The sequence below is a fragment of the Sturnira hondurensis genome, unplaced genomic scaffold, assembly GCF_014824575.4.
Source record: "Sturnira hondurensis isolate 20B ecotype Veracruz unplaced genomic scaffold, ASM1482457v3 Scaffold0023817, whole genome shotgun sequence".
NCBI lineage: Eukaryota > Metazoa > Chordata > Mammalia > Chiroptera > Phyllostomidae > Sturnira > Sturnira hondurensis.
Window position 1 is genome coordinate 12,001,567 of NW_028096448.1, and position 12,427 is coordinate 12,013,993.

A 12,427-nucleotide genomic window follows, 5' to 3' on the forward strand; every position below is an offset into this window, starting at 1 on the left:
ACTGGGGACTGAACATGTAACCTAGGCATGTGCCCTGACCGGGAATCGAACTGGCAACCTTTCACTTTGCAGGACCACACCCAACCAACTGAGCCACACTGGTGAGGGCACGTGTGTGTGTTTGAGAGGAAGACTGCAGGGGCGGAGTGCCATTCTCCTCACATCATAATCAAGAGTGCATGCCATCACCATGCCTTATTACTGTTCATGTTGACTTCGGTCACCTGGCTGATCTGCCCCAGTCAGGGTGGTCCACTGTTAGTTGCCCCCTGCCCCCAACCTCCTATAGTATACTGGTTACTCCGTGAAGCCCACACTTGGAGAGTGGGGAGTTATGCTCTGCCTTCTTGAAGGCAGAGTGTCTGCACAAAGTATTTGGAATTCTTGTGCACGGGAGAATTGTCTCTTCTCTCCCATATATTCATTTGTTCCATCATTTACTTATGTCACTACGGACTCCTGGATCTTGACTTTATACTTTGAGTTATAGTGCGATACTACTTTATTTTGTTGCTCAAATTGTTTTATCATTGGCCATTAGGAGCTCTTTCAGTTGGCTCCTGTGTCCTTTTAGCATACCCCCATCATTGTAAAGTAATTTAAACATTTTTTAGTGCTTCCTTCCTTTCAGCCATTACAAGCCTGTCTGATAGGTTTCCTACCTCAGTCCTAGAATCATCCGTTTCCCCAGGGAGCCCGGGTTCCTTTTATTGGGAGGGGGTCAGAGACCGAGGTCCAGGTCCTGGGAGTGCTTGCTGTCATTGGCATGTCATTGATTCTGGACCCTTTCTACCAACAGAGCGAGAAAACACGTGCCTATATTAACCTGCGTACATACGCTTATTTATAAATATCTCTGTGTGTAATCATCTGTAACTGTATTAAGCTAAACACGAACTCAAATTGATGTCTTCAACTCTAATCCATTATCACGTGATTTATTTTAGCCTCCTCCCCTTGCTTATCTGTGAAGTCTCACTCCAACAGTGAGAAACCTCATTCCTACAATCTGCCGTCTACGTAACTGTTCAGTTCCAGCGTACGTGTGTCGTGGTGTCAAGCGTTTTAACTCCTACCTGCCTCCATGGGAACCAGCTCTGTCATCTCGAGTGCAGTGCCCTGTGCAGGTGACTTTGCCTGCAGTTCTCCAGGCTCCACTCATTCCTAAGGTTCCCTAGGTCAGCACTTCCCCTTCAGTGAGGTGGCTTCATGCATTTGTGGTCAAGTTAGATTCTTTTGTCACACGCTGCATTCCGCCCTGGGAATCTCCCCATTTCTTCATTTTTAAAAAATTTGTATGCTCTAAGGTACACTGTGCTATGAGTTCTTTGGGATTCAATAAATGCGTAATGTCTTGTATTCGTCATCAAAGTGTCACACAGAAGGGTTTCACTGCCCTAAAAAAATCTCCTGCATTTCACTTATCCACCCTCTTCTTGCTCCACCTGAACCTACTGCAACCACCACGCTTTTTACTGTTTCTATACTTTTACCTTTTCTGAAATGTGATATAACTGGAGACATGCAATGCATGGCCTTTTCAGACTAGCTTCTTTCACTTAGCAATACACCTTTAAGATTCATTCATGTATTTTGGTGGTTGGATAAGTAATTTATTTTTGTTGCTGAATAATATTCTATTACATGAATGGAACACAATTTATTTAATCCATTTGCCTAGTAAAGGACATACTGGTTGCTTCCAGTATTTGGTGACTATGGGTAAAGTTTCCGGTGTTTTGTTTGTTTTGTTGTGTGGCCGTAAGTTTTCAGAGCAGTGGTTCCCTTTGCTGGAGACAAAAGGAGCAGAAGCTGGGTGCTCCCAGGCAGACCTGGGGGAAGGGGAATCAAGGGTCCCATGGGGTCCTTCTCAGAGAGCCCTCTCTGTCCTTTTCTGAATTTATAGGTGTAGCAATTAACACCTGGGCTCTTCCCCATGCAGAACAGAGGGCACATGAGGGGTGTCAGCTACATCTGCCCCCTCCAATGAACATCTGAATGTTCCCTGATCTCTCTCTCACACAATTGTTCCTGTCTTGGCTTCTCACTTGGTTTATCTGCTTTTGGAAGGCTCTGCTCTGACCAACGGGGGATTAAACATGCACAGCCCGGTGAAGAGGAAGCTGGAAACGGAGAAGGACTATGTCTTTGACAAGAGGCTCAGGTACAGCGTCCGCCAGAATGAAAGCAACTGTCGGTTTCGGGACATTGTCGTGCGGAAGGAAGAGGGGTTCACACATATCCTGCTCTCCAGTCAGACCTCAGACAACAACGCGCTGACCCCTGAGGTGAGGGGGCAGGACCGGAGGGGAGGGTCAGGCTGGGGCAGGCCTGTCATTCATCAGATGGGGGTGCTGGCTTCCCTTTGCTCCTTCGGGGAGTTGGTGAAAAGAGCCAGTGTGCACACACACACTTGGCTACAGGACACAATTTGCTCACCACTTTACTTCACTATCCATTTGATCTTTATGACCAGGTAACTGTATTATCATCCCACTTTACAGAGGAAGACCCTGGTAAATGGGGAGACTGAGTCAACGGGTCAGGACTTAGGAGAGGCCCCAGAGTCCAGACATCGTATCTTGGGCTTTTGAGCTAGGCTGCATTATAATAAGCAAGTCCGATTTCTTGGCTTTAGATGGAATTATATTCACTCAGCTCACTTACTTTTTTTTGAGATATAATCAACATATATAATTCACATGCCGTAAATTTCACCCTTTTAAAATGTACAATTTGGTGATTTTTAAGTATATTTACAAAGTTGTACAGGAGTCACCACTAATTCCAGAACATTTCCATCACCCCAAATGAAAACCTGTACCCGTTAGCAGTCACCCCCATTCTCCCCTCCCCACAGCCCCTGGCAGCCCCTTGCCCACTTCCTGTCTCTATGGGTTTGCCTCTTCTGGGCATTTCATGTAAATGGAATCACACAGCATGTGGCCTTCTGTGGCTGGCTTCTTTCACTCAGCACAGTGGTTTTGAGGTTTATCCGTGTTGTGGCTTGTGCCTTTCCATTGTACAGGTGGGTTATACCTCGTGAATTAGCTCTTCAGCGGATGGAGCTGTGGGCCGGTTCCGCTTTGACTGCTCTGAACAGCACTGCTGTGAACATTTGTGTACAAGTTTTTTTATGAACATACGTCTTTAGTTTCCTGGGATCTCCCCCTAATTTTGGGGCTGCTGGGTCATAAGGTAACTCTGTATTTAACTTTTAGAGGAACTGCCAAACTGTTTTCCACAGGCACTGACCGTTTACATCCGTACCAGCAGTGCATGAGGTTCTGATCTCTCCACCTCCTCGCTAACTCTCCATAATGTGTCTTCTTTGTTCCAGCCGAGCCAGTGGACGTGAGGTGGGATCGCGCTAGGGTTTGGATTTGCATCGTCCTGATGCCTAATGACGCTGAGCATCTTTTCACATGTTTATCCGTCATTTGTCTGTCTTCCATCTCTAAAGAAATGTCTATTCCAATCCTTTTCCTATTTTTAGCATTGGGGTGCTTTCTATTTATTGAGTTTTTACCATTCTTTATATTCTGGATACTTACCCTTATCAGACATATAATTTGAAAATACCCCCAACACATTCTGTGGGTTGTCTTTTTACTCTCTAGATGGTGTCCTTGGAGGTACAAGGTTTAAAATTTTGATGAAGTCCAGTTTATTTTTTTCCACGTCACTTGTTTAATGCCAGTCACTGATGTCTTTCTTAGGTGACTAGCCCAGGGAAACAATGACTACTTAGTGCAGTTAGGTAGACAGTGTCGTTTAAAACATGGGACACTTAGGAGGAGCAAAGAAGAAAATTTTCTGAGAGGTTCTCAACGGTGCGGGGAACATTCATCTGGCAGTACTCCTCGACTCGGAGGACCTGGGGCAGGGTGGCAGCGAGGCAGATGACAGAAATGGTGGCCGCACCAGCTGGCAGCGGCTCAGCCATCACTGGTGCCTTGTATCTGCTACTTATCCCATTTCATCCCACTCATACCCCTCCGATGTAGGATTATTTTGATCCATATCTTTACAGATGAGGAAGCGGGTTTAGAGTAGCTGATAGGCCCAGACTCACACAGCCCAGCTTCAGGAGGTCAGGGCGGTTACTGCATCTGCCCACCACTTTATTTCCCGCACTCCAACCTCCCCCCACACCTTTTCTTGTCCCTGCAGTACCCCGCACTCTGATTTCCATCGTAGCAATGACAATATGGAGGGTTAACACTGAGGTGTGTTGGGGGTATACAGTCCAGGGTCAAGGAGTGGCTGTCCACCCAGACTGGGATTGCTGGGATGGCCTGGCATTGCCCAGTGTAGCCAGTACACCTGGGGAAAGCCCAGGAGGTGGGGTGGGGTGGGAGATGCTGTGTCCTTGAACTTGTAACCACATGTCTTATCATTATGATTTACATAGACTGGCTGTTTTATGGGATTGTGGGTGTGACCGTCAGGAATGATGCCAAGTGTAAGAGAAGGGATGTGGCTCAAACCTGTGCAGTTTCTGGGGCTTGTGGTTGCTTGTTGGCCCTCCTGTGAGCATGGTGTCCTGTGGTCTCTCCCTGCTCCACCTGCAGGAACCACATCAGGGGTCTCTGCTGGGTAGGCCTCTGCGTGGGCTTCAGAGGAGTCCAGAGCCTGTGGTTCACCCAGAAGGCTTCTCTTTACATGTTTATACACCTCAAAACCTTGTTATTTCAAGCTCACCATAAAACATCCACACGAGACCAATTCTTGGATTTTATTCTACTTCACTACTTTTTAAAAGCATGCTTTAAAAGACACAGCATTTTCCTTCAATTAATTGAATAAATGTGAGGACTCCCAGCTCGTTCTGTCTCCTCGGAGAACTTTGGTGTGTTAACCGTTGCCTGCCCATCGTGGAGACTGTGCTGACTCCAACTGATTTAAGGTGCATAGGTTCTCGCCTCCTGAGTTGCGAGCTTGGTTAACCAGAGGTCCGTTGTGATCTGTGTCTGTTGGTAACAGAATGGTAGAAAAATGGGGAAAAATATATTGTCCTCCACAACCAACGTGGGTTGACTGTATGAGTAAGCTGGCTAACTGGGTAAAGTCACCAGGAAAGACAGATGCCTCTGGAATGAGGAGGTGATGTTGGTGGAGGAATATAGATGTGGGTTTTCTAGTCCTTCCTCCAGCAACTCACCACGCCTGTTCCCTCGGGAAGTCACTGGGCCTCCCTGAGCTCCCTCATTTATAGAAGTTATACAGCATCTTGCTCGTGGGATTAGAGATAATGTCTGCAGAGGGGCTTACTGAGTACTTGGCACACAGGATGTATTCGGTGAATGTTGCTGTCATTGTTAAGATGAAACAGTTGATTTAACGGCCACCAGCAGACTCAGCCTTGCTCACTCATGGAGCAACTAGGAGGGGGCCACCTTCACGGTCATACCTGAATTTCTTTTTCTAGTTGACATTGGCCTCATGGGCAGAAATTCATACATTACTGGGTTTGTGGACTAGATTCTGAGACTAGTGTGTATGTTGTAATATTGCTCCTGTCTGGAATATAGCAAAGAACCAGGAGGACAATGAAAATGCCGCTCAAGGAAAGAGCCAGCGAAACAGATTGCCCAAAGTCTTGTTGATTCAGAGCTCGTCCACTTCCCCATTAGGACAGGACCCCAAGGCCTCGCTCCACTCCTGGTTTTCTCCAGCACTCAGCAGACAGTGCACCACATGCAGGGAGCACGCCACACGTGCAGGAGTCACGCCTCATGCCCTCTTGGTCATCCCCCCAGCCCCCGCCATGGCCAAACCATCATCCCCAAGGCCTGTTAACTTTAGTATCTTAAATAGCTCCCTTATGTGTTTCCTTCTCTCAGTTTCCTTCCTAGCCCTTATAGTCCACCCACTAGGCTATTTTGTCTGGATGTTGTAAAAACCTGCTGACAAGTCTGCCCCCTCTCACGTTTCCTGCCCTTTAACCCGTTCTCCATGTGGTAGGCAGAGTGGTCCCTGGAAGTGCTGATCCAATCAAGTGACCCTTTCTACACATGAGTACATTTGCATCAGTGGCTTCTGATGGCCGAGGTTAAGAATCTAAGCCCTTAATGTGGCCTGCAGGGCTGGTGCCTTCTGCCCTGCCCGCCTCTCCAGCCCCATCCCTCTTCACACATCACTCTTCTCCCCTCCTGCCTTCCAGTCACCTGGGCTTTTTTGGCTGCTCACAGCTGTCCCAGGGCCTTTGTACATGCCTGTATTTATGACTGAAACAGCCTTCTTTTTCTCCTTGCTTAGCTGACCTTTGCTCTTCATTCAGATCTCAGCTCAGCCATCACTTCCGCAGGAGAGCCCTCGCTCACCTCCCTGGCAGGGTCATGTTTCTCACGTGCTTTGCTAGCACTGTGCGTCTCTCCCTACTGGAACATGTTACAGTTAGTGTACATGTAATTGTGTGATGGTTTGTTAGATGCGTGATCCCTCCATTAGACTTTAAACTTCTAGAAGGTTAGATACTATGCCATTTGCTCAATTTATGTAAATTCTATTATGTATAAGTATCCAGACTAGGTGTTATAAGGGTTATTTAGATGAGTAGAATACTATTTTAGCTCTTAAGGGGTTGTATTAATCTGTTACTGCATACTGCATTGCCCTAAATGTCGCATCTTAAGGCAACAGACATGTATAATCTTATAGTTTCTGTGGGTTAGGAGTCCAGTCCTGGCTTAGCTGATGCTTCTGTTCAGGGTGTCTCATAAGCTGCAGTCAGGGTACTGGCTGGGGCTGCAGCCTCAACTGCAGGCTCAGTGGAGGGGGGTCCACCTGCAGGCACGTGTGGCGTGCTCCCTGTGTGTGGTGCACTGTCTGCTGAGTGCTGGAGAAAACCAGGAGTGGAGCGAGGCCTTGGGGTCCTGTCCTAATGGGGAAGTGGGTGAGCTCTGAATCAACAAGACTTTGGGCAATCTGTTTTGCTGGCTCTTTCCTTGAATGGCGTTTTCATTGTCCTCCTGGTTCTTTGTTCAGCATGTATGTATTCAAGATAGCAAGGCCAGAGGCATCAGCGCCTTGCTCCATGGCTCCTCCCCTTGGGCTTCTGAGCAGCCTTTCCATGGAGCTGCTCTTGGCCTGCCTGCTTGCTTCTTCCAGACAGAGAGCTCCAAGAAAGGGAGATGGCAAAAGGAGATAGTCAGGCCAAACTAAGTCTTTTTGTATCCTAATCTCCTCTAGAAAGGGACATCCCATCTCTTTGCCGTGTTCTCGTGGTTAGAAGTGAGTCACTAGGCCCAGTCTACACCCAAGGGCTGGGGGTCACACAAGGGCACGAACACCAGAGAGGAGATCATCGCGGGCCATCCTAGAAGCTGCCTGCCACGGGGACTGAAATTAGGTAGGAGGAGGACAAGGCGCGATGCACATGTCCACAGGGGAGTCTGTCCACAGAGTCAGAGCAGGGATTTTAAATGCGCGGGCTGTCAGGAGCAGGAGTGGTTTGTGTTTACTTGGGGATGTTTGGGAAGGACTTCCTGAAGGCGGTTGCAGCTGAGACAGGCCCTGGGTGACTGAGTTCAGCAGGTAAAGATGAAGTGGAGAGAGGGACTCTGGTTTCCTCCCGCTTCACACCGACTTCTAGTGCATTTCGTTCTCCGGTTCCAACAGATCAGAGGTGGAAGTAGCCGGGGAGGACAGTGCTTCCTCCTTAGACACTAACAGCAGGAGCAAGCAGCAGCTCGTGTGCGTGTAGCAAGCAGAATAATTCTCCCGAGTTATTCAGGGCTTGGACGTGCAGAGTGGTCTGGGACCATTTGTTCTAGAGGCAGACAGACCCCGGGAGCCCCTGAGGAGACTGGTTTGTCACAGGCTGGCAGGTGACCTTTGAGAGGTAGTGACATGTGTGCAGTGTGTTCTGTTTAAGAAGGTAAAGCAGTATAATAGTTTTAGTCATTTTACTGTAAAGAAACCAGTTACATTATAAAATTTGGGGTCCTCTGAGAAGATCGGACCCTCGGCCATCCGTGCAAACTGGATTATCAAAATGAGACAGGCGAAGGCACAGTATACTCCCTAGATGGAATTTACTTTTAAATTAAAAATGTAGTTTGGACGTTTGTTGCATCAACAAAACACAGATTCGCTGGTGGCTGTTTTGTTTGATTTTGTTTTACTGACAAGTGAGAGTGACCTCAGAGCAGGAGGCCACGCTCTGAGTGGTGCAGGGTCCCGTGGAACTGCTGGCTTTCTTTTGTTTACCTCTCGGAGAAACGGAGCCCTCGCAGGGGTGAGACCATGTTTCTGGAGGCAGGCAGATGAAAGGACCCGAGAGACAGTAGCCTGTGAGCTTTTTTCATGCTCGAAACGAGTCTCTGTGGCTTATGCCCAGTTAGCGTGGGAAACGCTTGTCCTGTCCTTCTCACAGAGCACAGGCCGGGAGAGTCTCCATTCAGATGGACGTCTCACCCTGCATCTAGGCTTTGCTATGTGAACACAACTTCAGGGTAACTTCTTAACAGCACATCATGAACTACAATGAACAAGGGGGGGTGAGGTAAAGAGAGCTCAATCGCCCGGTTGAGCTCAATCGCCCTTTAGTTTTGTCCACTAAAATCGTCCATTTGTTCCAGCCAACCTACAGGATGGAGCAGTAAAAAGAAGGGATGTAGGGGTTAGATTTGCATGGTGGGTCTGCCTGTTACTGGGGACCTTGGGCGACTGACTTCACTTTCCTGAATTTTTGTTGCTTTACCTACAAATTACGGTACCATTCTCTATCTTCCAGGATTCTTATTTGGAATAAAATATTGTGTGTAAATTTACCCTAGCACCTCTCAATGCTTAGTAAGTGGGAGTTACTTAAAAAATAATACTTTGATAACATTTTGACACTGTAGCCTAAGATTACGCCTCTTGAAGAACAATCCCGATTCTTTAAAAGCCTGTTCGCTTATTGTCCCCTCCCACCAAGGCTCACTCAGCCTCACCCGCACAAGCACATGCCTTGTTTTCTCTTACCATCCGCTTTCTGAGCTTACCTTTGCTTTTCCCCTAACTTGTGTTGGACCGGGCGATTGAGCTCTCTTTACCTCACCCCCCCTTGTTCATTGTAGTTCATGATGTGCTGTTAAGAAGTTACCCTGAAGTTGTGTTCACATAGCAAAGCCTAGATGCAGCTGTTACCTGTCCCCTCTCCCAGACACATAACCGAGGCATGCTTTAGCTCTGGTCGCCCCGTATCCCATCTGACAGAGTATTGTCACCTTGGACCGCAGATCTACCTTGTGCACCTCCCACCCTCAGTTAGTCAGTATCAGTATGGTGATATTTATAGTCAGTTTTTATATTGATTTATCAACACATTCACCACTTTTTCTGCTGGCTATGATTCCTTGGCTGTCAGGGTTTCATTTATTTTTTTCTGAATATGGTTTTCTTCTTGAAGTCCATCCTTTTTTAGTCTTCCAGCGAGAGTCCAAGAGTGGTAAACATTCTCTTATTGAAAATGCCCAGTATTTATTCTTGTTTTTGAATGATAGTTTAGCTAGATACAGAATTTACATTTAACCGTTATTTTCCTGGTGCCTTGAACGTTTTGTGGGTCTGATGCCAGAGCCCACTTCCCATCTGCAAGCTGTGAGGGTCTGTGTTGCATTAAGCATGAGCGAGAGGATAGAATTACATTGGCCTTCTATAGATAGCTCACATAATTCACCTGGGCTGCGTGCAGACAGGACTTTCCCCCTTACCTTGACACTGGTGAAACAGGCAAATGTGGAAAGATTTGCACGGTTACCAGGGATTAAAAGACTTCCAAGTTTGCAGCCAGTGACCCCTCTGCCACCTTCCATTGCTGCCTGCTTCAGGAAGGATGGGTAGGAGCTCTGGTTTCGGTGTTTCTTTGCTAGTCCTGGACATGGCTCGCATTCAGGGGAGGCTCCCTGCACAGGCAGAGCAGGTTTACTCGTGTGTGCACCCAGGTTCCTGATAGACACGTAACATCTCTGCAAACCCATCTCTGCCTGCAGATCATGAAGGAGGTCCGGCGAGCTCTCTGCAACGCGGCCACGGACGACAGCAAACTGCTGCTCCTCAGTGCGGTGGGCAGCGTGTTCTGCAGCGGCCTGGATTATTCCTACCTAATTGGCCGGCTATCCAGCGACCGGCGGAAGGAAAGCACCCGCATTGCAGAATCCATCAGGTGAGCTCTGCTTGTATCCGGACATCAGGGGACCTGCCCAGGATTGCCAAATTTGGCACATAAAAATACAGGGTGCTCAGTGAAACTCTTTAAACCACTAATAATTGTCTTTTAGCATGATTATGTCCCATGCAACATTTGGGATATACTTATACTAAGAAATTATTGGTTGTTTATCTGAAACTTGGAGGAGTTTAATTGGGCACCCTGTATTTTCCTGCCCAAATTAGGGATGCCTTCACTCTCTAGGTAGGATCTCATTTAATTATTTTGACCCCCAAAGGATTTTACTCCCTTATATTAAGCCCAGCGTTTGGTAATGCCCATGTGTCATCCACTCTTCTCCTGTCCTCTGTCTGAGTGAAATCTCCAATTTTCTGGGCAGTTCTGCTTCTGGAGCTCAGCACTGGGAAGGCAGATGGAGGGGCTCCCTGGGCAGCTGTGCACTTGTGGACCCAACAAGGTGGGGGGAGTGTTTGCCCCTCTCTTGTTGGCTTTGGGGCAAACGTTGGGATCCTGGGGTGACATCTGATCCCAACAGTCAGTATCTTTTTTGGGACACTAAAGGGTAGTTGTTTCCCCATTCTTTTTTTTTTTTAAGATTTTATTTATTTGTCTTTTAGAGGGGAAGGGAAGGAGAGAGGGAGAGAAACATCAGTGTATGGTTGCCTCTCGTGAGTCCCCTGCTGGGACCTGGCCTGCAACCCAGGCATGTGCCCTGACTGGGAATTGAACCTTTTTCATATAGTTCACAGGCCCGCACTCAATCCACTGAGCTACACCAGCCAGGGCTCCCCATTCTTCATAGATTTATCGAAAGCCAGTGAGCTCACGTGACTCCCAGCAAAGGCTGGCACTGTCCGCCACCCCGGGGAGCACACGCACGCTCCCTGCTGTGCATGCAGAGTGCTCAGTCAGGAGTCACAGTTCAGTCAAGCAGCCGGTCTCCTGAAAAGGAGCCCTTTTCCACTGGGCGTCAGGGAGCCTCAGGCCACAGGTAGCCTCGGGCCACAGGTTACACAGAGATCTTCTGGGCCCTCCCACCTCACTGCGCTGTGGCACAGTTGCACAAAGGCTGATTCCCACATGGCTGTGGGAGGCTTCCAGGGGTTGTAGAGTCTCCAAGAGATGACTCAGGGTCTCCAAGAGGTGACCTCATGTGCAGAGTTCTGAGTCCCAGTTCAGGGTGATGCTCCCACTGGAGTCTGTGCTCCAAAACAGCTGTGTGCTTCCTGCTGAGGAACTCTTGCCAAAAGAGACGTGAAAGCCCGAACACTGTTAGTGGAAAAGGCATCCCTACTTTGGGCTTCCTGCGGCCTTGGGCTCCCTGGGTGCAGACAGCCCTGCGCATGTCCACAGTGGTTTGGTTTCTCCCCGACTCAGCTGCTTTGTCACGTGGTGACAGGAGCAGCAGGGTCCCCAGTAAGCTTCCTTCCTGTTTATGGGACCATCAGAGCTGGGGGCCTATCTCTGCAGCTGAGGAACACTTTGGCCGTAGCCTTCAGCTGGTTTCTGAATTTCTGTGAAGGCACTGGCTGGATCTTCAGAGGCCCCAAATTTGAGGGGATGCTCAACACATTAGCTCACCTCTGGAGAAACGTGGCCAGTGGAATTCAGACATTTGCCCTCTCGTCAGGAAGGTGAGTTTCTCTTAGTAGAGCAGAGGGAGAGATGACCAAGGAAATTCTTCCAGATGCTTCAAAGGGAGCAGAAGCTCATAGTGCATGAGCTGCCTGGGACACGGGAGGGAGGGGGAATGGGGATGTCCCCTTGAACACTGGTTCTCAGCTCCAGCAACATAGAGACTCCCCGGAGAGCTTTTCAAAACCCAGCTGCTTGGCAGCCCTCCCAGGAGATTCCTAATTAATGAGTATGAGGTGGGGCCAGCACGTCTTTGGTTTTAAAGTTTCCTCCATTGTTCAAATATGCAGCCAGGATTGAGGCCCTTATTTTTATACAAGAGAAGAAACGTGGCTATAAGAGAAGAGGGTGAAGAGGAAGGTGATAGAAGGGACAAGAGAGGCTGAGGAGCTTCAAGAGAGGATGGATGGGTTGCAGACCATAGGGCCTTGTAGAGTGGTGTGCCTACGGGTCAGACGGTGACCGTGGCTTGTTCCTCATCACCAAACATAGGGAGGCCCTCGCTGCACCCACTTTGCAGTGTTCCCTCTAGCCGCCACAGCTCCAGGGTTTGGGACCTGATGTGGCAGAGAAGCATTTCTCAGAGAACATTCTGCAGATTTCCAAGGAGGCATCATGAGCAAAGGGCAC

At 48.4% G+C, this 12,427-nt stretch overlaps 1 protein-coding gene across 1 annotated transcript in view; it reads left to right on the top strand.

The window, feature by feature from the left end:
- Positions 1-12,427, top strand: part of CDYL2 (chromodomain Y like 2) — a 161,212-nt gene that overhangs the window by 133,509 nt on the left and 15,276 nt on the right. Inside the window, exons 3-4 of the mRNA XM_037037951.1 lie at positions 2,071-2,288; positions 9,984-10,156. Of these exons, the coding sequence (XP_036893846.1) occupies positions 2,071-2,288; positions 9,984-10,156 (391 nt within the window). The remainder of the gene's footprint in view (positions 1-2,070; positions 2,289-9,983; positions 10,157-12,427) is intronic.